At 42.0% G+C, this 25,172-nt stretch overlaps 1 protein-coding gene across 2 annotated transcripts in view; it reads right to left on the bottom strand.

The window, feature by feature from the left end:
- Positions 1-1,009: 1,009 nt before the first annotated feature.
- LOC134348879 (glucosamine-6-phosphate isomerase 1-like) overlaps positions 1,010-25,172 on the bottom strand; it is a 40,038-nt gene continuing 15,875 nt past the window's right edge. For both annotated transcript variants that reach the window (XM_063052664.1, XM_063052665.1), the window contains exons 3-7: positions 23,937-24,038; positions 22,242-22,424; positions 19,975-20,159; positions 17,912-18,086; positions 1,010-2,398 (exon numbers count right to left, since the gene is read on the bottom strand). In XM_063052664.1, coding sequence (XP_062908734.1) covers positions 2,316-2,398; positions 17,912-18,086; positions 19,975-20,159; positions 22,242-22,424; positions 23,937-24,038 — 728 coding nt within the window. In that variant the 3' untranslated portion in view covers positions 1,010-2,315. The remainder of the gene's footprint in view (positions 2,399-17,911; positions 18,087-19,974; positions 20,160-22,241; positions 22,425-23,936; positions 24,039-25,172) is intronic.

The following is a 25,172-nucleotide window of genomic DNA, read 5'->3' as shown; positions in this document are numbered from 1 at the left end:
GGCTCCTTTCACCCAGCTCATGCCCTCTTTTCATTGCTACCATCAGTGAACAGCTGGAGGAGGCTGAGGAGACACTCTAGTATGGAAGAACAGCTTCTTTCTGCCATCAGATTTTTGAACAGACTATGAACCAACACATGAACACTACCTCACTAGCTTTTTGCACTATATATACACACACACACAATTTTATTGTAATTTAACGTATGTTACCACATACAGTATGCCAGTGATATTAAACCTGATTTTGATTTTGGTTCAGTGGAAAGTAGTCTGACGGGTTGCACCACAGCCTGGTCTGGAAACACCAATGCCCAAGAACGGAAAAGACCACAAAACTGTGGATAGAGCCCAGCTCATCGCAGGAAAAGCCTCCCCACCACTGAGCACATCTGCAAGGAGTGCCACCACAAGAGAGCAACATCCATCAAGGACCCTCACCACTCAGGTCACGCTCCCTTCCAGCTGCTGCCATTGGGAAGGAGATAGAGGTGCTACAACTCATGTTCGCTGTAGTATTTATTAATAATCTTAGCATTTGCATAGCTTGTTGTCTTTTGGACATTGGTTGCTTTGTCTTCATGTAATAGTTTTTCTGAAATCTCATTGTGGTATATAGTGACATAAATGTACTTTGATAATAAATTTACTTCCAACTTTAATCATCTTCCTGCCACATCTAGGTCCAGATTTCTTTCAAACTTTCTTTGGAGCCTGAATGCACAGTAATTGGTTTATAGAGTAGAGTCAGGCTGAATTATTGGATGTAACTGCTTTCAAATGGTGAATAACATTGAAATCCAATGCATTATTCCTTCAATTTACCCACTGATCGAAGTAACTGGAATACAGTGAGTTCAGCGTGATCAAAATGGGATAAAAAGAGACAACTTTTATCACACAATGGAGGCAAAGTGGCTATACTGAATGAATGCAGGTGAAAAATAATAGGCTTTTGTCTGTTAAAAAGCAACATTTCTTTATTGTTCTTCAAAACAGAATCAGAAAATTGACAATGAAACAACATGGCAATATGGCTTACTTCCATTAATTCTGCTCCAACGATTTTCTTCACAAAATTTCATAAAATATATCTTTTCTGTATTAGCCTTCAGAGACACACAGAATCACTGAAACAAACACGTTGAACTACTAACTAGCCAGTAACCAGTGCAAAGTGCCATAACAGTGCACAACAATCCCTCAATTCATTTCAAACTTTAGGGGAAGAAAGTATGGAAGCTTCTATACTTCACTGAATTGCCCATTGCAAAATTCTTTCTATTGTGACCCAACACAGTAAACATTTTAAAATCACGTGCAAACAAGGAGTTGTTTGTGTAACACACATACAATGCTGGAGGAACTCATTAAGTCGAGCAGCATCTACAGAGGGGAATAAACAGTCGATGCTTTGGGCAGGACTCAAAATCCTTCATCAGTTGTGTGTGCAGTTCTCTGAAGTCACTATGTCCACAGAAACTGGTGGTTATGTGGAACAGTGCCTAGGAGAACTGAAGCGAAGTATAGCAAATATGGGATTGCTGGTTGGCAATAAAGCAGAAAAGGCATTGAGAGATATAGCAGTTTATTGGTTTTTAAACATTAACCAGATGGACTACAGGAATTTGTTAAGTCTTGTTCAATAAACACATTATCAGCAAAAGTTATCAAAAAGCAAAGATAAATTTGCCCATGTTGGGAGGTGATTTTTAACAAGAAATTATAACAGGGATAAGACATCATGACTGAATTACAAATTAATTCAATGTATAGTAATACTAGAAACAATGATACTGATCGGCAAAGCGTTGGGAGGCACTGAGCACTTCATAGTGACTTCTGTGCAAGATCATTTTTAATAACATTTAAATCATTATGGCTTTGTCCTCATTAGTAGGCAGATTCTCAACTTTAAATTGCAGAATTAATAGCTTTTCAAATTTTTCTAACTGGTTTAAAAGAAACATTTCAAAATTGTGATCCAAAAGATCCAAGCTGCAAGTTGCTCAATTCGTAAATATAAATCATTGAACAGGTTGGGAACACCATTGTCGTCAATTCTGGTTTTCATGAAAAGCTGATGGGTCAGATCACTGGAGTTCAGATGAACAGGTCTCAGCTCTCCACTCTTAAGCAGACTTAAGGTACATTCCATCATTGTCCTCACCACAAAAACAAAAGTTTTCATTGTTAACACAAGAAAAGCACAAAGGTCATCTATCTTAACATTTCAGGTCAGATTTCCTTCAGTTAATCAGTCAGGAGTACTGCTTTCTGTGGAAGGTCCTGCAGATCAAAAGTGTTCCTTAAAACTAGCAAGCTGCTTCCTTAACGACACCATTTTGCTTCATACTGTATAATGGCTCTACAAGCCGATTGTGAACATGCAACAGGCCTGGGAGAGATACAGAAATAAATTAAAATGCAAGATAACAGCAATATTTAACAATTTAGATATTTACTGTATAATAATAATAATAATGCTTAGGGTTAAGCTTTGTTAATCTGGCACATTTGTGACTTTAGTGGTGCTGGAGTAGCAGATTTTCCAAACTATCAGGTTACTAAACAATACTTACAATTCACTTTGTTAATGTTGCACAATCAAATTTCACTTCAAGCTATAATTTTAAAAGTTGTAGGAAACAGAAGCACAGGTGCGTAGTGGTTAGCACAATGCTTTATCATACCAGGGACCCGGGTTCAATTCCCACTGCTGCCTGTAAAGACTTTGTACGTTCTTTACACATGGGTTTCCTCCACGTGCTCCGGTTTCCTCCCACAGTCCAAAGAGGTACAGGTTGGTAGGTTAATTGGCCATTGTAAATTGTCCTATGATTAGGTTAGGATTAAATCGGGGGATTGCTAGGAGGTGCAGCTCCAAGGGACTGAAAGGACTTGTTCCATGCTGTATCTCAATAAATAAATATATTTCTTTTTACTTAAAGAGAGTACAGAGTCTGGGGCCCTCTGTGTGGATGATGAGCAAAGGAACCAAACAGCAAAATGCCAAACCATCAGGATTTACCACCAATTTTCTTTGGGGGGGAGGGACTTTGCTGTACGTAGCAGCTTAAGCATAATGCACAAGAGGACTATCAAAGAATAGTGGATTGCATGCCACAACAGAATACATTACACTCACACCACATGCATAGTATTAGTGTAGGGAAGCTACTGGAAAAAATTACTCAGGGACAGAATTAATCAAGGCTTCGAAATGACAGGGATTAATGAAACTCAAGATGCTGGAGGAACTCAGCAGGTCAGGCAGCATCTATGGAAACATACAAACAGTCAATGTTTCGGGCCAAGACACCTCATCAGGGAATTCGCCAAAACCCGTCAGCATGGTCCTGTTAGGGGGAGATCCCTAATCTAAGAATCTTGACTGAATTTTTTTTGAAGTTACTGAAAAGAGTTGTGTCGTTGAAAAGGATGACACCAACATGGAAGCCAGAAGTTAGGACCCATGGAATTCAAGATTGGCTCCTAAATTGTCTTAGTAATAGAAAGCAGCAGGTTTTTGTGGCTGGAAATATGGTTTTTGTGACTGGGAGCCTATGACCAGCAGTGTACAATAGGAAATGAGTCATGATTCTTACTGTTCGTTGCATAAATTAAAAATTTGGATATAAATGTAACAGGTACAGTAAGCTTGCGGATGACATGAAAACCGGTGATTTTGTTGATAGCAAGGACGATAGTGTGGCGTGGATGAAATCACCAGAGAGACAGAGTTACAAAGCAGCTTCTTTATTCGGCACAACAAGGTACAGCAGGCATCATACGAACGGAGACCCTTTGGTGGAAAGGTCTGCTAGCCCAACGTGGGCTCGATATTAATTTGCTAAACACAAAGGGCAAACCCTATTTACGAAGTTATAGACAATGCTTCCTTTTGAAGCTACATACAAAATATCACACCTTCTGACTTCATCCTTTCCTCCCGACACCAACGTCTGGGTTGGTATCCACAGCCTTTAGGAATGCAAGTTAAATCCACTATAAATTTATTTGGTATTTTACGTGCTAACATAGAGGACAATTAATATTTATAAAGTATAGATAATACTGTCTTCAAAACTACCTGTAAACTTCACACTTCTATCCGCAGTGTCTGGCTAGTATTCCGATATTCACAGCTTTTAAGAAATGCATTGCTGTGAACTCAATCCACAGTACTTTGTCAAACAAAAGACCGGTGTCCAGGGTCAAATGAAGCATCTACCCAAAATCTCACTCTAACTGATAGCTGTAGGCAAAGGGATGTTATTATTCAGTATCGGGCAGATGGAATTTAATTCTGTAAGTACAAGACGATGCACTTTGCAAGGACATAAAGTATGGTACAGCCAAGGGAGACTGAGGAACAGAAGAACATTGGCATTCAAATCCAAGAATCCTTGAAGGTGTAGCAAAGTTAAAGAAAGCACAAGGGATACTAGCCTTCATTGGTAATATATGAAATACAAGAACAATTTTATACTACTGATAGAAACATAGAAAACCTACAGCACAATACAGGCCTTTCAGCCCACAAAGCCGTGCCGAACATGTCCTTACCTTAGAAATTACTCAGGGTTACCCATAGCCCTCTATTTTTCTAAGCTCCATGTACCTATCCAGGAGTCTCTTAAAAGACCCTATCGTATCCACCACCACCACCGTCGCCGGCAGCCCATTCCACGCACTCACCACTCAGTGTAAAATACTTACCTGACATCTCCACTGTACCCACTTCTAAGCACCTTAAAACTATGCCCTCTTGTGCTAGCCATTTCAGCCCCGGGAAAAATCCTCTGACTATCCACACAATCAATGCCTCTCAACATCTTATACACCTCTGTCAGGTCATCTCTCATCCTCTGTCACTCCAAGGAAAAAAGGCCAAGTTCACTCAACCTATTCTCATAAGGCATGCTCCCCAATCCAGGCAACATCCTTGTAAATCTCCTTTGCACCCTTTCTATAGTTTCTACATCCTTCCTGTAGTGAGGTGACCAGGGTCCTATATAGCTGCAACGTCACCTCTCGGCTCCTAAACTCAACCCCACGATTGATAAAGGCCAATGTACCATATGCTTTCTTAACCACAGTCAACCTGCACAGCAGCTCTGAGTGTCGTATGGACTCGGACCCCAAGATCCCTCTGATCCTCCACACTGCCAGGATGAGATCCAAAGCAAAGCCAGAACTCGAAATACTCCCTTTTTTGGTAAAACCACGCAAAACTCAACTGTACATCCCAAAGCACGACGACTTAAATGTTTTACCCAAAGAATATTCAAGACATTGATTGGAACAACGATCAGTTAGTGAAAGTCAGCCTGGGATTGGTTGTCAACTGACCAATAGGCGTTGGTTGTTTCGGCTCGCTGTAATAAACATGTTGCTGGGCAACAGCTGGAGCGCTGTTAGCAGTTTGTTACAGACATTGTCTTGGATAGAACGTTTCAGTAATGAGAGACTGGATAGGCTGGACTTGCTTTCCTTAGAGCAGGGGAGAAAGATGTACAAAATTGTGAAAGGCAAATATAGACATGGTGGGAAACCTTTTCCATAGTAGAAGTATCTAAAACAACACAGCTATGTTTAGGATAAGCAGCAAGAGGTTTGCAGAGGATCTGAGAAAGAACTTTTTCTACCAAAATGGTAATTAGATTCTGGAGCCCATTTTTTGTGTGGATGATGGAAGCAGGTACTCTCCGATCATTCAATGTGTCTAAACAAGCACTTCAATTTTTTTTATTATTTATTCATTTATGAGATGTGGGCGTTGCCAGCTAAGGCAGCATTTATTGCCCATCCCTAGTTGCCCTTCAGAAGGTGGTGATGAGCTGCCTTCTTGAACCAGCACAGTCCCTGAGGTGTAGGTACACCCACAGTGCTGTTAGGGAGGGAATTCCGTGATTTTGACCCAGCGACCATGAAGCAACGGCGATATGTTTCCAAGTCAGGATGGTGAGTGACTTGGAAGGGGATTTCCAAGTGGTGGTGTTCCCAGATATCTGCTGTTCTCATCCATCTAGATTAGTGGTCACCAACCTTTTTAAGCCCAAGATCCCCTACCTCGACCTCAGTGAAAGGTAAGATCTACCTACTAAATCATTTGTAGAGAAAAAACAGCTCAGATTGTACTTCCAATTCGAGGCCTTTTATTTGGGCGAATTGTATTTGAATTACACAAAATACTTTTGTCAAACTTTCAAATTAAGTCAAACTAGAAAACAGTAACTAGCATATCAAACAGGCCATAGCTGTCTTTCTTTAAGAATATTACAATACTTCACACCTTTAATTCTAAGTTTCCTTATTTAATTTTATTTCAACACAAAAAATAAATGAATAAAAATTGACTGTTGCACTCAGTGTGATGACTGGGGCTGAATACTTTCTGCTAGTTCCCTGAAATTTGGCTCATAACTACAGACAGCCAGTCTGAGACAGTCTGTGTGGTGTAGGTTTGCCAACTGTCACGTATTCCCCCCGCTAAGATAGAGTGTTCGTATGAAGCTGCTCGTGCCGAAACGCTTTACGCCGAAGAAGCAATTCATATGGAAAAAATTTTTGAGCGTTCCCAGACCAAAAAAAACCTAACAAATCATACCAAATAACACATAAAACCTAAAATAACACTAACATATAGTAAAAGCAGGAATGATACGATAAATACACAGCCTATATAAAGTAGAAAAAATGAAAATGAAGCCAAAACCGATTCATGAGGTAAAAAAAAAAATCGGCACATACGCGCATGCGCACACAGGTGCCCGTGCAAAGCTTCATGGTCATGGTAGTCTTTCTCGGGGTAAACACAAATGTCCTGGGATTTGACTGCTACTTTTGTCCCTTATTTGGGAGTGAGAAAGTTGGCAATCCTAGTGAGGTGTCTGTCAGTAAGTCAGCACCTGTACTTAGATTTAATAATTTTCATCTGTGAAAATGCAATTTCACATAGATAAGTTGACCTGAAGTAGGCACTGACTTTTAGTGCTATAAAACTAACGCACACACCGAGCATTGCTCGGCCCCATCAGTAGTAATTGCCACCAGTTTATGAATGGGGATGTCATTTTCACGGACATTTTTTGTAAACTCATTGTAAATATCCTCACCTCTCGTTCTCTCCTTTAATTGCAAAAGAGTGAGGAAGCCCTCCTTTGTTGAAAAATCCTGGAAAGCCATTCTGACAAATACAACTGTTTGCATTACATCCAGGGATTAATCGAACTGTAATGAAAAATATTCACGTCTTCTGACGGTGACTCTATCCTCCTTGCCACTGTTGCAGGGCCAAGCAGTATATTATGTATTGCATAATATACTGCACCTCTTCCTAGAGATGCTGCCTGGCCTGCTGCGTTCACCAGCAACTTTGATGTGTGTTGCTTGAATTTCCAGCATCTGCAGAATTCCTGTTGTTTATTATGTATTGCAGTTATGATGCCGTTTTTGTTTTTAAAGTAATTAAAAACAGTCTCTGCAGTAATGGCCATTGCTTCTTTGAATAAATCGCCACCTGTAAAAGGCTTCTTGTGTTTAGCCAAAAGGTGAGTTACACAAAATGATGCTTCAATAGCGGCCTTATTTTGAGCAGCATGTTTTGTGGAAAACAATTGCTGGACCTTCAAACCCGATTTCAGCTCAACTTTCCAGGCACAAATTGTGCTCTTTGGGGGGTAGGTATCTTTAAATTCCTGGTGGTTGGTGTTGTGGTGCTGCTCCAGATTCCCTCTTTTAGTCAGTGCTTGTGTTTGGTGGCACAACATACATGCACACTTGTCTTTCACCAAGGTAAATAGAAATTCCTCTTCCCATTCTGGATGGAATTTGTAAGTTTTTGCCTTCTTTCGTGGAGCCTCCACTATGGTATCAGGATATCACGAGCCATTGCCGATTGCGTCACCTCTGATCTGGAAGTTCTGACACTCACATGCCGGGTGGCACCTAATTAATTAGCTGGTTTATTTCGGCTTTTTTTCTTAAAGATGTGCTGTGTGCATCCCGACTACCGCTGCACCCCTGCATGCTTCACGGCCCGGAGGTTGGGGACACTGCCGTATATTGATGTTTGCGACAGTCTGTACTCTTACCTAATCTGATTGGTCACTGATGCAGCACAGGCTACGCTGAAAACACGGTGCATGGTGGGGGAACTACACACATGCGCACTGGGCAGAAAGAACGGAACTAAACCCCCGCAACCTGGAAACAATCTCTCTCTACAAACAGCTTTTTAGTAAAAATATTGCTATATTACCACTATCCTAATTACTATTACTTACATTTATAATGCTCCTGAAGAGAGTTGTTCTGGAGCTGCTCCAGCCTATGGTCAGGCCACACTTAGATCCTCTCCAGTTCGCCTACCAGCCCCAACTAGGAATCGAGGATGCCATCGTCTACCTGCTGAACCGTGTCTACGCCCACCTGCACAAGCCAGCGAGCACTGTGAGCGTCATGTTTTTTGACTTCTCCAGTGCGTTCAACACCATCCGCCCTGCTCTGCTGGGGGAGAAGCTGACTGCGATGCAGGTGGATGCTTTCCTGGTGTCATGGATTCTTGATTACCCGACTGGCAGACCACAGTACGTGTGCTTACAACACTGTGTGTCCGATAGAGTGATCAGCAGCACTGGGGCTCCACAGGGGACTGTCTTGTCTCCCTTTCTCTTCACCATTTACACCTCAGACTTCACCTACTGCACAGAGTCTTGTCATCTTCAGAAGTTTTCGGATGACGCTGCCACAGTTGGATGCATCAGCAAGGGAGATGAGGCTGAGTGCAGGGCTACAGTAGGAAACTTTGTCACATGATGTGAGCAGAATTATCTACAGCTTAATGTGAAAAAGACTAAGGAGCTGGTGGTAGACCTGAGGAGAGCTAAGGTACCGGCAATCCCTGTCTCCATCCAGGGGGTCAGTGTGGACACGGTGGAGGATTACAAATACCTGGGGATACGAATTGACAATAAACTGGACTGGTCAAAGAACACTGAGGCTGTCTACAAGAAGGGTTAGAGCCGTCTCTATTTCCTGAGGACACTGAGGTCCTTTAACATCTGGCGGACGATGCTGAGGATGTTCTACGAGTCTATGGTGGCCAGTGCGATCTCATTTGCTGTTGTGAGCTGGGGCAGCAGGCTGAGGGTAGCAGACACCAACAGAATCAATAAACTCATTCGTAAGGCCAGTGATGTTGTGGGGATAGAACTAGACTCTCTGACGGTGGTGTCTGAAAAGAAGATGCTGTCCAAGTTGCATGCCATCTTGGACAATGTCTCCCATCCACTACATAATGTACTGGTTGGGCACAGGAGTACATTCAGCCAGAGACTCATTCCACCGAGGTGCAGCACAGAGCGTCATAGGAAGTCATTCCTGCCTGTGGCCATCGAACTTTACAACTCCTCCCTTGGAGGGTCAGACACCCTGAGCAAATAGGCTGGTCCTGGACTTATTTCCTGGCATAAATTACATATTACTATTTAACTATTTATGGTTTTATTACTATTTAATTATTTATGGTGCAACAGCAACAAAAACCAATTTCCCCCGGGATCAATAAAGTATGACTATGACTCACATTACAACAGTATTTGAGTATTTATTTTTGATTTTTCTTCGGAAAGTCTCAATCGCGATCGACGGGTTGGGGACCCCTAATCTAGATGGTAATCATCGTGGGTCTGGAAGGTGCTGCCTTAGGAGCCTTGGTGTGTGGCTGCAGTGCATCTTGTAGATAGTACTCACTGCTACAACTGCTTGTCCATTCTGAAGGGATTCAATGATTGTGGGAGGGGTACTAATCAAGTGGGCTGACTTGTACTGGACGATGTCAAGTTTCTTGAGTGTTGATGGAGCTGCATTCATCCAGGCGAGTGGTGAGTATTCCATTACACTCCTGGCCTGAGCCTTGTGGATGGTGGACAGACTTTGGGGAGTCAGGAGGTGAGTTACACGCTGCAGGATTCCTAGCTTTTGACCTGCTCTGGTAGGCATGGTGTTTATATGACTAGACCAGTTCAGTTTCCTGTCAATGGTAAACCCCAGGATGTTGATGGTAGGGGTGATGGTAAAGCCACTGAATGTCAAGGGACGACGGTTAGAGCCTCTCTTGTTGGAGAAGGTCATTGCTTGGCTCAAATGTTACTCGCCGCTTGTCAACCCAAGCCTAGATATTGCCCAGGTCCTGCTGCATTTGGGTATAAACTGCTTCATTATCTGAGGAGACACAAATTGTGCAGTCATCTGCAAACATCCCCACTTCTGACCTTATGACGGAAGGAACGTCATTGATGAAGCAGCTGAAGATGGTTGGTCCTCGGACACTTCCCTGAGGAACTCCTGCAGTGATGTCCTAAGGATGAGATGACTGACCTCCAACCACCACAACCATCCTCCTTTGTATCTGTTATGATTCCAACCGGTGGAGGGTCTTCCCATTGACTCCATTATAGCTAGGGCACATTGATGCCATTCTCGGTCAAACGCTGCCTTGATGTCGAGGGCTATCACTCTCACCTCACCTCTGGTATTTAGCTCTTTGGTCCATGTTTATACCAAGGAGGTGATGAGGTTAGGAACTGAGTGGCCTTGATGGAACCCAAACCGGGTATCCATAAGCAGGTTATTGCCGAGTAGGTGCTGCGTGATGACCCCTTCTGTTTCTTTGCTGGTGATTGAGAGTAGGCTGATAGGGCGGTAATTGGCTGTGTTGGCCTTGTCCTGTTTCTTGTATACAGGACATACCTGGGCAATTTTCCACCTTGCAGGGTGGACGCTGGTGTTGTAGCTGTACTGGAGCAGCCTGGCTAGTGGAGCGGCAAGTTTTGGAGCACAAGTCTTCAGGACTATTGCCGGGATTTTGTCTGGGCCCATAGCCTTCACAATATCCAGTGCTTTCAGCATTTCTTGTCACATGGAGTGTATCGGACTGGCTACTGACATCTGGGATGCTGGGGACTTCAGAAGGAGGCAGAGCTGGAGCATCCACTCACCAATTCTGACTGAAGATTGTTGCAAGTGCCTCAGCCTTATATCTCGCACAGTTGTGCTGGGCTCCTCCATCTTTGAGGATGGGGATATTTGTGGAGCCCCCTCCTCCAGGGCATGAGGAGAACACCAGTCATACCTCAGTATGGGGTCACCCTGGTGAAGCCACAATACAGGACTACTTGCATGCCAGACACGTAAGCAGCAAGTAATAGACAGAGCTAAGTGGTTTGATTGTCCACCAACATTCACAGCTGGATGTGAATGTGAACAGAGCTTAGATCTGATCTGCTGGTTGTGGAACCACTTAGCTCTGTCTATTACTTGCTGCTTACGTGTCTGGCATGCAAGTAGTCCTGTATTGTGGCTTCACCAGGGTGACCCCATACTGAGGTATGACTGGTGTTCTCCTCATGCCCTCCTGCACTCTTCATTGAACCAGGGTTGATCCCCGGCCTGGTGGCAATGTTAGAGTGGGGGATATGCTGGGCCATGAGGTTACAGATTGTAGTTGAGTACAATTCTGCTGCTGATGATGGCCCACAGCCCAGTCTTGGGCTGCTTGATCTGTTCAAAGTCTATCCCATTAGCACGGTGGTAGTGCCACACAATGCAATGGAGGGTTGGAACTGCCATGGTATAAAAAGATTTATGGACCAAGCAGAGGCAAGTAAGATTAGACTAGATGGTCCACAAGGACAAAGTGACTAACGGGCTCAGATCTCTGTAATAGGACTGCAAGCTATGTAACTGATATATTTATCAAGTACATAGGCAGCCATTAAAGAGTAGCTTATAAAAAAAAGAGGTGTGAAAGCAGTGGTGGTGTTGGGGGTCTGAAACCTCGACAGCAGATAGTTGTGAAGAGCTGAAAATCAAGCAAGCACAAGAAAAGCAGATGAGCAAAGGGATTTGGGGATTGCAGGGCAGGCAGTGGGTTCAGAGATTGAAAGGAGTGAGGGGTTGGGGTTGGGGCTGGGGCAGGGAGAGGACAAGTCCACGAAGCAATTAGAGAACATGGGCAAAGACTTTGAATCAGGGGAATTACTGAATTGCCGGGACGATGAATGAATAAGAGACAGACAGAGGTCTAAGCCTCGGTGGGGTGTAAAGTGGGGGAGTCAGTCAGAAGGGAACTACAATATTTAAGTTCGGAGTTAACAAAGGAACCTACACAGATAACAACCATTATTCAATAGTGACAAACTACAAGCGAGAAAATAAAATTATGATTTAATTATAAAAAACTGTTACATCAGATGTAAAATTTAATCTTAACTGTGATTTTTACTGTCGTATTCTTTTCTACAATTAAGCTATTTACACGTGTCTAATTTAAAATTTCATAACTAGCGTTGTCTCATGGGATTAACAGGCCTCAGGTCAGCTCTTTCGCTTCCACCTAAGGTCACCAATTACAAAAGAATGCATTCAGCCCCGAGAAGGAATCCAGTTTTACAGCCCTAAGCCTCCAACACCAGCTCAACTCAATACAGTGTTCAGTCAATGAATTAGTAAGCAATGTGTAGAAGTGAAACCTAGTAAGCAAAAACCTGAGAACATAAGAACTTGGTTTGGCATAAAGCCTGTCTAAAGGACAGCAACCACAGAGGAAGCAAAGTGAAAGTGAAAGTTTCAGTCAGCACCAAATGACAACTGAGAGGAACCAGAATAAACACCCCAGCCTATGGAAAGCAACAGAAACATGCTGATAAGAGGAAACAGACTGAAAATTGAACTGCAACTGAAGTGTGGAAACAAGAGGGTCTGAGATCTTGAAAGAATCACAAGCAAACGTACAGATTTGGTGCTTAAGGTGACATATCAGTACAGAACAGCCACAAGTTGAACAAACAGAATGCTTAATCTTATTCCTCGTTCAGCTTGACATCAGTGGCGAAGATATCTGCCTAGAATTTCATCCCTGCTAAATGTTACAGCTGCCAGAAGTCTGTTCTCCATTGCCCAGATTCCCTTCCATCCAGGATGAAAAAGCCTTCTTAACTGGCAGCTCATCAACCATCCTAAACATTATAGTGCCAGCTGGAAGATCAGGGTGCAATTCCTGCTGTCTGTATTTGTAAGGTGTTTGCACGTTCTCCCTGTGACCGTGTGGATTTCCACACACACAGCAAAGATGTACGGTTAGGGTTAGTAAGCTATGGTGACACTTGCAGGCTGCCCAGAATAATCCTCACTGATTTGATTTGACTTGATGCCAAAGCCACATTTTACCGTATGCTTCGATGTGCACGTGACAAGCTAATCTTTTTTTCTTTCTTTCCCTCCAGCATTAAAACACAGCGACTTCATTGCATCATCTGCAACACGAACCACAGTTTCTCACCCGAGCTATCAGCACCTCAAATGCCCCGATCTCTACCAGACAGCAGCTGGGTATTTCCCTCCATCCTGACTTGGAAATACATCACTGGGTCCAAATCTCGAAATTCGTTCCCCAACAACACTGTGCAGTATCTTTGCCAGAGGGATTGCAATTATTTTACAGCTTTCTCTAAGGAGAATTATGGAAGGGCAATAAATACTGATCTCACCAGCACTGCACATATTAAGAAAGTGGGAGGAGAAACTGTCCTACCACAATTGTCCAGTACGTTTAGTCCTATCAATCAGTGATTAATTTCTTTTTTTTATTACTAATCTTTCATTGCAACACCAACAAATTACATTCAATACAGCCAATTGCCAATTACATTTTGACTGTTTAACCCAGCCACCTCCCAACCTTCATCACCATCTCCTCCACTCCTCTCTCCCTCCCCATCCCTCTCCCCTCCACCAACCAACTGAATAGTAGTACATACACAGACAAAGCATTCCTATTTTAACAAAAAAATCTCTTAAGTTAGATATCAAATTTGTCCACATTATAATTGTGTTTGGTCGTGCATCATTTACTCTTGCTGATGAAAGTTCCAGGTAAGAAATGTCCAAAAAGCTCCGAAGCCAGTGAGTATTTGAAATATCATGGGGAGATTTCCAACATTGGACCACAATCTTCTTAGCTGCAGTCAGGCCTGCCAGCCAGATTTTGCGTGTTTTTTCCGTAAGGGAAAAGTGGGAGTCATCATTTAGAAGATGTACAACTATACCCCTGTTAGTTCTGTAAGAGTGCTGATAACCTTCCCCCATAAACCAAAAACCCCTGGACATTCCCATACAACATGTATAAAAGAGCCAACAGTTTCGTGGGGGCAAAATGAGCAATATGGGTCAGGAACCAGTCCCATTTGATGTCTAATTCTCGGTGTTAAATATGCTCTATGACAAAATTTCAAGTGTATATACTGATGATTTGGGTTTTTCAAAGCACCAGCAGCATTATCCCAAATCACATCCCAGTCTAAGTCTTGTCCCAATTCAGATATGTCCCTATCCCAGGCTTTCATTCCCGATGTGGACATATAATTCTGGGAGCTTAATTTATCATAGATCTATGACACTATCTGTCCTGGAGCACTCTGTATCCAACTTAAAATGGGATGGTCCTTTAAATCTGACCCCCCAGGGAACGCCGTAGGCTTTACAAGCTGATCTTACTCGAAAGCAGAAGAAAAGAGAATGTTTATCAATATTATATGGAGATATCAGTTCTTGAAAGCTAAGGATATTACTTGCCCCATTAATGTCTTGAAGAGTAGTAACACCTTTATCCTCCCAAGTTCTGTTAGTGAATGGTTTCCCCCCAGACAGAAAACGATCACTGTTCCATAATGGAGATGATTTGTACCATACACTTTTAAATTTTAGGAATTTTTCTGCTGCTCTAAACACTTGCAGCATATGGGTTAAAATTGGACCGTAATACAAATCAGATTTTTTGGTAGACATACCTATAAGGAGAAAGTCCTTCAACCTTATTGGTGCTACTAACTCTTGTTCTATATTTTTCCATGATGAAACTTTATCCTCCTCCATCCAATAGCTAAGACTTTTTAACACAAATGCCCAGTGATACAACTTAAAATTTGGACATGCCAATCCCCCATCCGACTTTTTGAATTGCAGAGCTGACCATTTTATATTGGGTCTTTTACCATTCCAAACATAGCATCGTAGTAAGGAGTCCAGTTTTTGCCAATATCCTGCTGGAGGTGCAAGTGGGATCATTGAGCTGATAAAATTAATGCAGCGTAAGATGTTCATTTTAATAACCGATATACGGGCTGGGACTGATGCTGGCAGGTGTCTCCATCTATTAATATCTTCTTATGTTTTTCAAAATTAAAGAGTAATTTGTTTTAGCCACAGATGATAGGAAAGTATTAACTTTAATACCCAAGTAGAGGACCTCATTTGTAACCTTAATCTGGGGAGAGGAGAGGCACCTTACTTTTATCTGTATTAATCAGCATCAGTGCTGATTTTGACAAATTAACTTTGTATCCTGAAAGGAATCCAAATTGCTCCAGTATTTTTAAAACAAGTCTACTGGAGACATAACGTTCTAAAGTTAGTCAGAACAAACTGCTGTTTTTCAGCTTCATTCTCGATGAAGTATTACATTTGGGTATATTGAATATCACCTTAAAACTCTGACCTGCAATAGTCAGAAACAAATTGGCCCCTTAATTAATTAAGTACGAAGGTGCATCGAATGACTTTCCAATAAAAGAATAACCAGAAAACTTCACACCCAGGACATTAACTTGCCCGTGCCTGTTAAATTGCGCATACAGGCTGGTCCGAGCTCTTAATGCAGTTCCATCTCCTTCCGAGGGACGTGTGGACTTTGCCCAGGGTCTTCTTCCATATCTCCCAGCACCGATGATTTCAGAGCTTCTTTCACTTCCTCTGCCGAGTTAAACGACATCTTCATGCCCTTGATATTAACTCTCAAGTCGCCAGGTATATGAGGAACAAGTCAATCCCCTTCTGTCGAAGCTTAGCGTGGATCTCCTTGTATCCCTGCCGTTCCTGCATCGTGCCGGGGTTGTAGTCAGTGAAGAACTGCAGCCGGGTGCCATCAGGGAGAGTAGGCTTGGCTTTCCTTACGCCCTCCAGGATAGCCTGCCGGTCGGTGTACCGTAGAAGCCTAAAAATCATGGTCCGCGGTCTTGAGGTGTTGTTGGAAAAGATCCTACGTGCTCTATCAATCTCCAATGAAGTGCTGTGGGAATTCTTGACTACTGGAATCCAAGTAGGCAGCATCTTCTGGAGGTAACCTCTTGGATCGTCGCCCTCAGCGACGGTCGGTAAGTTGACATTGTTTCTCCTGGATCTGTCCTCCAAGTCGTTTAGCTTCTTCCGTATCTTAGACACCTCCGTGAGACAGGAGTTAGTAACTTTCTCATTCTTGCATAAGCTAACCTGAATGTTGTCTATTTTGTTGAAGACTGTGCTAAATTTTTAGCGTGAATGTCTGCTTGCTCCTTTAACGACCGGAGAATGTTGCCATTCTCTACCATATGCTTCTGTATGGGATCGAGAGCCTTTTCCAGTGACTCCTTTAGCATGTGGGCTACCGTTTCTTGCAGCGATTCTATCTCCGTTGCCATGGTTTGCTTAATTAGCATAGCTATTTCCTCGGATGAATCGCTAGCTTGGTGTCATCTGCTGGTAAACACAAAATAATCTGCAGATGCTGGGGTCAAAGCAACACTCACAACACGCTGGAGGAACTCAGCAGGTCGGGCAGCATCCGTGGAAAAGATCGGTCGACGTTTCAGGCCGGAACGTCGACCGATCTTTTCCAAGGATGCTGCCCGACCTGCTGAGTTCCTCCAGCGTGTTGTGAGTGTCGTCTGCTGGTTTCTTGTTTCCTGGTTGAATTTGGATCTTTTTTGAAGTCATGTCTTTAGTTAGATCTTTCTCCAACTCAACTTCATATTAAGACCATCTAAGGAACTTGAAAAAGGGGGGTTATATGTGAGCACTCAGTGCTGTGCTGCCATCTTGCCTCGTGCCTCACCGGAAGTCCCCCTGAATTTCTAAACAACAGAGCTACTCTGAACTTCATCCAAGTCAGACACCACCTTAATTACAGTTCTCGGTTTTGGCTTCCAAAGCACAAGGGAAACACTCAAGTCCCAGAAGCAGTGCAGCACTGAACCCCCGGCTTCAAGAGGACGATTAACACAAAAACCTAGGGCTTTTATCGTGACATCTTACAATAAAGTGTTTTATAAGGCCAATAGTTGGGACCAACTTTCAACCAGGCAGCAGAAAGGAAAATCGCCAACTATTTCGAAGTTATTTCAAATACCAGAAGATGTGCATTTTAAGTGAGAAGGAAAAAGTTAAAAAGAGATGTGTGGAGCAAGTTAATTTTTTGTAGAGTGAATGGTAGGTGCCTGGAATAGGTTGCTAGGTGGAGGTACTGTAGATACGATAGTGGTGTTTATGAGACTTTTAGAGAAGTACATGACTATGCAGGGGGAATAGAGGGACAGGGGTCAGAAGAGATTTGGTTTAGTTTGACATTGTGCTCGGCACAGACATGGACTGAGGGGCCTGTTTCTGTGCTGTACAATTTGATATTCTAAGAGATAGAGAGAATGAAGGAAAATGCAGGTTTGTGTTGAAAGGATGTTTGCCTCAAGGTGAACCATAGCATTTCCTCATCTTCATTTACCTGTGATCTTAGCATATATTCCCCACCACCACCACCCCCCAGTCTAAGTTTGATTAATCTTAAAGAGCAAGGAAAACGTGCTGCCTTAGAAACATTCAAAGTTGTTTCAACAATGGAAAAAAGAAATCAGTGCCTCTATGCAAACACTGAAAACAATGCCTCAGACCAAATGGCCTTTAAAGTAAGCAAAAAGCAAGCAGATTAGCAACACACACAAAATGCTGTAGGAACTCAAGCAGGTCAGGCAGCAAACAAGTTAGCAAACGTAACTGAACACAGAACTTTCACCCAAGAACTTTAGCAAGAACTAGCTACCTTTAAAATACTGGACTGTTTTTACACGGAGTTCCAATGTGGCATCTTCATCACATACAAACAGCGCCTTGGGGTGTTGCTGAAGTGCTGACACAGTCCACATATGGTTTACACCCTCTTCTACTGCTTTGTACAGAGCCAAGGCTTTATGAGCTCCCGTGATGAGAATCAACACCTGCATAGATAAAAGGAAACACTTCAGGTTTGCTTTTTTTGGCAACTGCAGGAGTAAGTGAAAAGGCAGGAAGATAGAAGTTGGGAAAAAAAACGTTAATGAAAATGCACCAAAGGTTGAAAACAGTCAGTCACAAAATGGCCAACATCTACTCAGTTAAACACACCCATACAAATCCAATTCCATATATAATCCCCCTGTGAATTTATTACTGAAACCCTCAAGCACACTTTAACCGCCTCGAGACTTCACTGTTTCTGTTCACTATTGGCAAAGCTCATACATTACAGTTCCAGAAATTTGTGGCATCTAAAACTCTCAACTCCCTACCCTAAGTGTTAGCAGACCCTATTCAGATTTGCCCTCCAATCCACACTGGCTCCTGGTTACGTCACTGGTTAAACAGTGACTCAAGTTTAAAATTCACTTCCTTGTTTCCAAAATCCCCCTCATCTATTACCACCACCAACTGCAAATGCCTCTTGAGATAGCTGTACACTTTCAATTCTGGCCCTCTTATAACCCAGAATTAAATCATCCATTCAAAGCCCTGAACTCTAGAAATCCCTTCCTAAGGAAATGATTTTCTTTCCTTCCCTTAAAATATTCTTTTTTAAAAAATTCTTAGACTAAAGTTTTGGTTATTTCTCATACTTCAGTTTTGTACCAGGGCTTTAATTGACATTTGGTAACGCTCCAAATGAGGCATTTTACCATATTAGGCATGGTCCATAAATACAGATCATTGCTGGGGTTGTAAAGTACACATGACCTAGAACAAGAGGGAAGGGGAAACTTTTCTGAATAAATGCAGCCAGTTATTATGATTGAAAATGCATTGAAATTAAGGTGAAATTCTACAGATACATTTGAAAACATGACTAATATGACTAAGGCGGAGCTTAGGAGGATTAATGGAGCCTAATGGCGATTCCTTTGCTTGCATCTTCGGAAACAGCTCTATTTCCATCTTTAATATCTCTATTTTTCCCTTTCAGGGTTCTTTTGAAGACCCCGACCTGGAGTTACATGCTGACTATGGCTCTTTGCGGGAATGGGACCCGCTCTCGGGGTTTCATAACTGGCCATTGTTTGGCACGCCAAAGGCTCGGCCTAAGAGTCCAGCTCGAATTCAGAAGCCTAGGATCTCGGGGCTCTGGAGACGGGCGGATCAAGGATTGGTGTCATGACAGGAGACCCGTGTGTCGTTGGGGGAGTTGGGATATCTGCTGTGTGCCTGAAGACTCAGGATCTTCAAGCACAGAGCTCAAAAAAAGCAAGTAACAGACTTTTAACATCATAAACCAGCAAGTTGTTGATGATGTCTCCCTACTTGCTGGGAAAATAGAGACACCTCTTTCTCCCTAGAGAACCTGCGTAATGTCAAATACCAGGTGAAGCTCAAAGCCTTTGGGGTAACTGCAAGTCTGTGTCTTTGCTATTGCTTGGCTCATGCTTGAGTGTTCAGCGTTTTTTCTGCCAGTTGGGGGGAATGGGATCATTACTTGCTGCCACTCATGCGTGGGAAGGGGAAGCTGGAGGGAAGACTTTGGGGTTCTAACATTTAACTGTTGTTCATTCTTTGGGGCACTTCTCTGTTTTTGTGGATGGTTGCAAAGAAAAAGCATTTCAGGATGTAGATTGTATATACTTTTCTGACATTAAATTGTACCTTTGAACCTTTAATTTGCAGGGTCTCAGAAAAAATAGTGAATGGGACTAATTGCCTTTTGGAAGAATACAATGAGATAAATAGCCTATTCTAATAAAGTCCAATCCTGAATTATTATCACATCTGCAGAACTGTAGTACTAACTCTTTTCTTCAAAGAACTAACTAGGGAAAAGGTTAATGTACACTCAAATTTTAAAATATTCCATTTCCTTACCTCTCTGGCGTCCATTATTGTGCCCACTCCAACTGTCAAAGCCATCGTAGGGACTTTAGTCAAATCTCCATTGAAGAATCTAGCATTGGCCAATATTGTATCCTTTGCCAACGTCTTCACTCTGGTGCGAGATACAAGACTGGACCCTGGTTCATTGAAAGCAATGTGACCATCTGGACCAATACCTACAACAAATTCATAATAGAAAACGTTCTGAGTCAGTGTCACTCAATGGTAATCCTGCATACAGGGAACTTAAAGCATTGCAATACTTTGCTCCGAACTGCTCACAACATACCATGGATTAAATCTGGGCATTCCTCAAATGCGAGGCCACAAAGACAGCCCACGCTGGGTCATAATGTCGACATTAAGGTACAATTTTGGGCTAAAATAATTCTCCATACAGTTTGCCCTGTCTAGAATTTAATGTTTGTTGATTAAAGTATAGGATTCTGCAGAGCAGATCACTTAACCCAATTAATCTCCTCCAAGGGCATCTTCATGGTTTTCCAAACCTAACTATCAGCACAACCTCTATCATTTTCATATGCTTATTTAGCTTCACGTTAAAAAGCAAATTGTCTCTTCAATGACCTGAGGTCCACATTCTCACCATTCGCTGGGGAAATGTTTTCTCCTCTGAATTTCCTATTTGTTTCTTGATCACTATCGCATCTTTATAGCTTCCTTTCCTTTCCTGATAAACAAAACCATAATTCTCCAACTTACGGTTTAAGGTGATGCTGGTGAAACACAGTGACATGGTGCGTACTGGCCGAATCAAGGTGGCTTGGCCTGGGCACCAGAGTGGGAAATAAGCCAATGTTTTGACATTGCTGGAGCAGACTTCAAGGCGATTTAATGCAGCAGAATCGAGTTGAGGTGGCAGGGCCCAGGTCCAGGCCTGACAGCGAGGTTTGACCTGCAGTTTAACTGATTTAAGCACTGGGCCCAATTGGAAATGTTGTGCATTGGCCAAATCAAAGCGGTAAGCCCCAGACCCAAGAGTGCATCGAAGCAGCAGGGCCCAGTTCCGTGAGTGAGGAACAACCTGAGGTTTGACCAATTTAAGTGCCAGGCCAGGCTGAAAAGGTCAGAGTGTTGGGGCCGGAGGCAAAGGACATGCCGGTATTCAGCTCGCTGTTGGCAAGGTTAACTCGTCTCTGCACTGCACACTGAGGCTGTGGCCTGTACCTAATGGGCTACTGGATTGGCTGTGACCGGTTTGTGGCTTTGACTCACTTCTGTGAACTTCAGTTCTGAATGTTATTTGCTTACTTTTATTGTTTTCATGATTTATTTTTTCTGCACACTGGGTGTTTGACAGTCTTTTTTTTAAATGGGTTCTACTGGGGTTCTGTGTTTTATGGTTGCCCATAAAGAGACGAATCTCAAGGTTATGATAATAAATGTACTTTGAACTTTGAAAGCTTTTTGTAATTTTAAAATAGATACTTGCTTTTCAAAAAATGAATATCAAACTCTTTGTTTTTTTTATATAATTGTCACTGGATTATATTTATGGCCACTACAGCTATTTTTTATTTTGACATTCCTTCCAGTGTCCCTTCAACCTTTCTGATATTTGTGACTTGGACGGTGCTTGTTACCTCCAATATGGTCTAACAAAGGTTTCCAATCATGTTTAGTATGGTTTCTTTTCTTTCCAACTCTAGAAATAAACCATTATTTTTGTATGCTTTTCCAATAGCATTAATACCCATAGAATGTATTTATAGATCAAGATGCTTTGTTCCTCTCGTCCATTTCAATTCCCAGAAATCTGTGACCTCCTTATTTTTTCTTCACCAAATCATAATTGTTCAAAATGATTTGACCATCAATACAAGTTTAACAGCATGGGCATTGTCATTCTTTCTAAAACCTGACTCTCTGCCCAATAACCTCATATGAAAATTTAGAAATGGTGTTTTTGATTCCGAAGTCCAAATCAAACTTTCCTCGAACCATATTGAAATGAACTGATCTATAAATACCTGTGTGGTCTCTGTCTTCTTTCTTAAATACAGATGAACTAAGTTTGTTATCTTGTAGTTTTATTGCATTCAATTATTTTCTGAGGTTTGCATAGTGTACATTCAGTCGGAATGTGTGCAATTTTGCCAATACAGACGTTCTCCCTTTGACTGTCATAAAGAACATCTCCAAATCAAAAGTAACACAGAAAATTAGAGCCAACAGTTATTTAGGTACACTAGCTACAGGATACATGTGTTTGTTCTATTTAGATCAATGCACAGTACCGCCAACAAACAGCTCAATTCCTCCTGCCGCCTTAATTTTCTCCTCAAAAGCATTGCACTCGGCCTCCAGGTCTGGAGCATTTCCATCCAGAATATGCGTATTTTCTGCCAGGATATCCACGTGCTTAAAGAAATTATTCCACATGAAAGAGTGAAAGCTTTCAGGATGACCCTTCGGAAGACCTGCAAGTGAAGCAACGTACAAGTCAATGAATGTAACTGCTGATGATAAAGACCGGACTCCAACTGTAGAAGTAATGAATATGATCATCTTATTGTGTACACTTTTAGCAAACCGATCTTCCTTAATGAAAACAAGGTAAACAAAGGCAATAGATTACAGAACACAGAGCATTACGACACAGTAAAGGCACTTAGGCCAATGATGTGCTGACCTTTTAACCTACTCCAAGATCAATCAAGCCCTTCCCTCCTACATAACCCTCCATTTTTCTATCATTCATGTGCCTACATAAGTTTCTTAAATGCCCCTAATGCGTCTGCCTCTACCACCACGCCCTACAGGGTGTACCATGAACCACCACTTTGTGTAAAGAACATACCTTGCACATCCCCCATATGCTTTCCACCAATCACCTCATAATAATGCCTCCTGGTATTAATCATTTCCACCCTGAGAAAAGGTTACACGACCGACATTCATTCACAACCTTAACAACTGATGAAGCAGGCTCAAGGGACTATATGGTTTACTCCTACCCTTATCTGCTATATTTTATAAAGCTGAGGCACTGCAAGATAATTCTGAGTGACCGATCACCAAGAAACATGTTGCCTGCAATCTGGAGCCATATTGGAACCAATGTCTACAATTCCTTCCCCCAGCCCACACAGATGCTGCGTGACCCACTGACCCACTGAGATCCTCCAGCAGATTGCTTGTGGACCCGCAGATTGGGATGTACTAACTCTAAAATAATGAAAGCCATTCAAGTAAATGAGTACAAAGAAATCTACACAAGAGTAGCAGGCAACTCCACTCATCACTAGAACCTATACAGCAAATTCTCATCTGGCTTACTACACTGAAAAACTGACCTTATTGGTTTATAGAAGAAGAACTATAGGTTACAACTTATCGCTACTTACTCCTTTTTTAAAATCTCTTCCTCTCATTGCTCCCATATCCATTGCCCTATTCTCATTACTACTATTGGTGAGGAGGTACAGGAGACTGAACACACACACGCAATGTTTAAGGAAGAGTCTCTTCCCCTCTGCCGTCACATTTCTGAGCAGTTCATGAGCTCACGAAAAATACCTCACTATTCCTCTTTTGCACGATTTATTTTTTTTTATTGTAACTAAGGTAATTTTTAATGTCTTAACACTGTACTGTTGCCAGAAAACATCAAATTTCACGAGCTAGGTCAGTATAATAAATCTGATTGTGAAAGGCCGGGCAGACTTGAGAGTCTGAATCACCACCTCCTATTTCTCCTTCCTATGGTACTATTTCGAAAAATAAATGACTCAAGACATCCTGTGTAATTTTTTTTTAAATAAAACCAGAACGGATGACTCCCTAATATTAAAATTCCTTTCTAAGTTAATTGCATCAGTGCAGTGAGATATGCAGAGTAGTGCCAAGTCAGTGAATCGCTGGCAGATATTCAGATCAGTCATAACCTGTTTCATATATCAAACTGAAACGTTGTACTACAGCACACCTACCTACGTATTCATCCATGTTGAATGTTTTCACATATCTGAAGGATAGGTCTCCATTCTTATAATATTCAATTAACTTGTTATAGCTTCCCAATGGAGTGCTTCCTGCAAAGATATTAAAGATGGTTGCATGCTATTTTAATTGTTTAAAAGGCATTAAAAATTATTTCAGTATAACATATATCTATCTTCTTCTATTCTGCTTAATGAAAGCACCAACACTTATCCTTAATTAGGTGCAATAAATCAGAAATGACAGTTTTAAGACTAGCAGCTCTTATTGGCAGCAATATTGATCTAGTCTTTACAAAACATATGTTCCTTCTTCAACATTAAACTTCATTTACTTTTTATTTTCTGAAGTATGTTCTAACACCAGATGACAACCTAAAAGGAGTAGTTCTAACGAGGGAATAATAGTAACGTGCTAATGAGAAACTTAACTTCATAAGCACCATAGAAACCCCAAAAGCCAAGAGACAGGTTGCTACACAAGTTCACAGCACTATTGATATCATGTTCTCATCAGCCTTCACTCTGCTCTATACCATTCCACTGTGAAGAAACTGAGACTCCAGGAAATCTGCAGATGCTGGAGCTTCAAGCAACACACACAAAAAATGCTGGTGAACGCAGCAGGCCAGGCAGCATCTATAGGAAGAGGTACAGTCGACGTTTCGGGCCGGGACCCTTCATCAGGACTCAAGAAACTGAATCTTCTTCACATCTCTCAAACTCTGTCCAGGCTTAAGCCATCTATTTGAAAAGTTCTCACTGGTCTTGTCAGGGTAGATGCGGCCTCAAATATCTAGACCACCTCCACAAAATAAGGAATCTGCCTTTCAAGATAGAAAGGATAAAATTTCTTCACACACTGGTCAGTGAATCCTCAACATTCTTTAGTCAGGAGAGCTGTGGATGCTCAGTTACCAAGTACTCGAAGAGAGTGATGGATAGATTTTCAGCTTTTAAGGGAATTAGTGTTAGTACATTCAAGGCTCAAAGTAAATGTATTATCAAAGTATGTATAAATTATACAACCTTAAGATTTATTTCCTTACAGGCAGCCACAAAGCAAGAAGCCCGAAAGAACCCAATTAAAAAAGGACCAATACCCAATGCACAGGGGGAGGCAAAAACAACAAATCAGGCAAACAATAAAAACAAGCAACAGCATTCAGAACAAAACTGGGTCCATAGAGCCGGAGCAGGCCCATAGCCTCAGCCTCAGCTCGTCAC

The sequence above is a fragment of the Mobula hypostoma genome, chromosome 7 (genome assembly GCF_963921235.1).
Source record: "Mobula hypostoma chromosome 7, sMobHyp1.1, whole genome shotgun sequence".
NCBI lineage: Eukaryota > Metazoa > Chordata > Chondrichthyes > Myliobatiformes > Myliobatidae > Mobula > Mobula hypostoma.
Note: the sequence above shows the minus strand (reverse complement) of the source record. Positions and strands in the feature narration are given on the sequence as shown.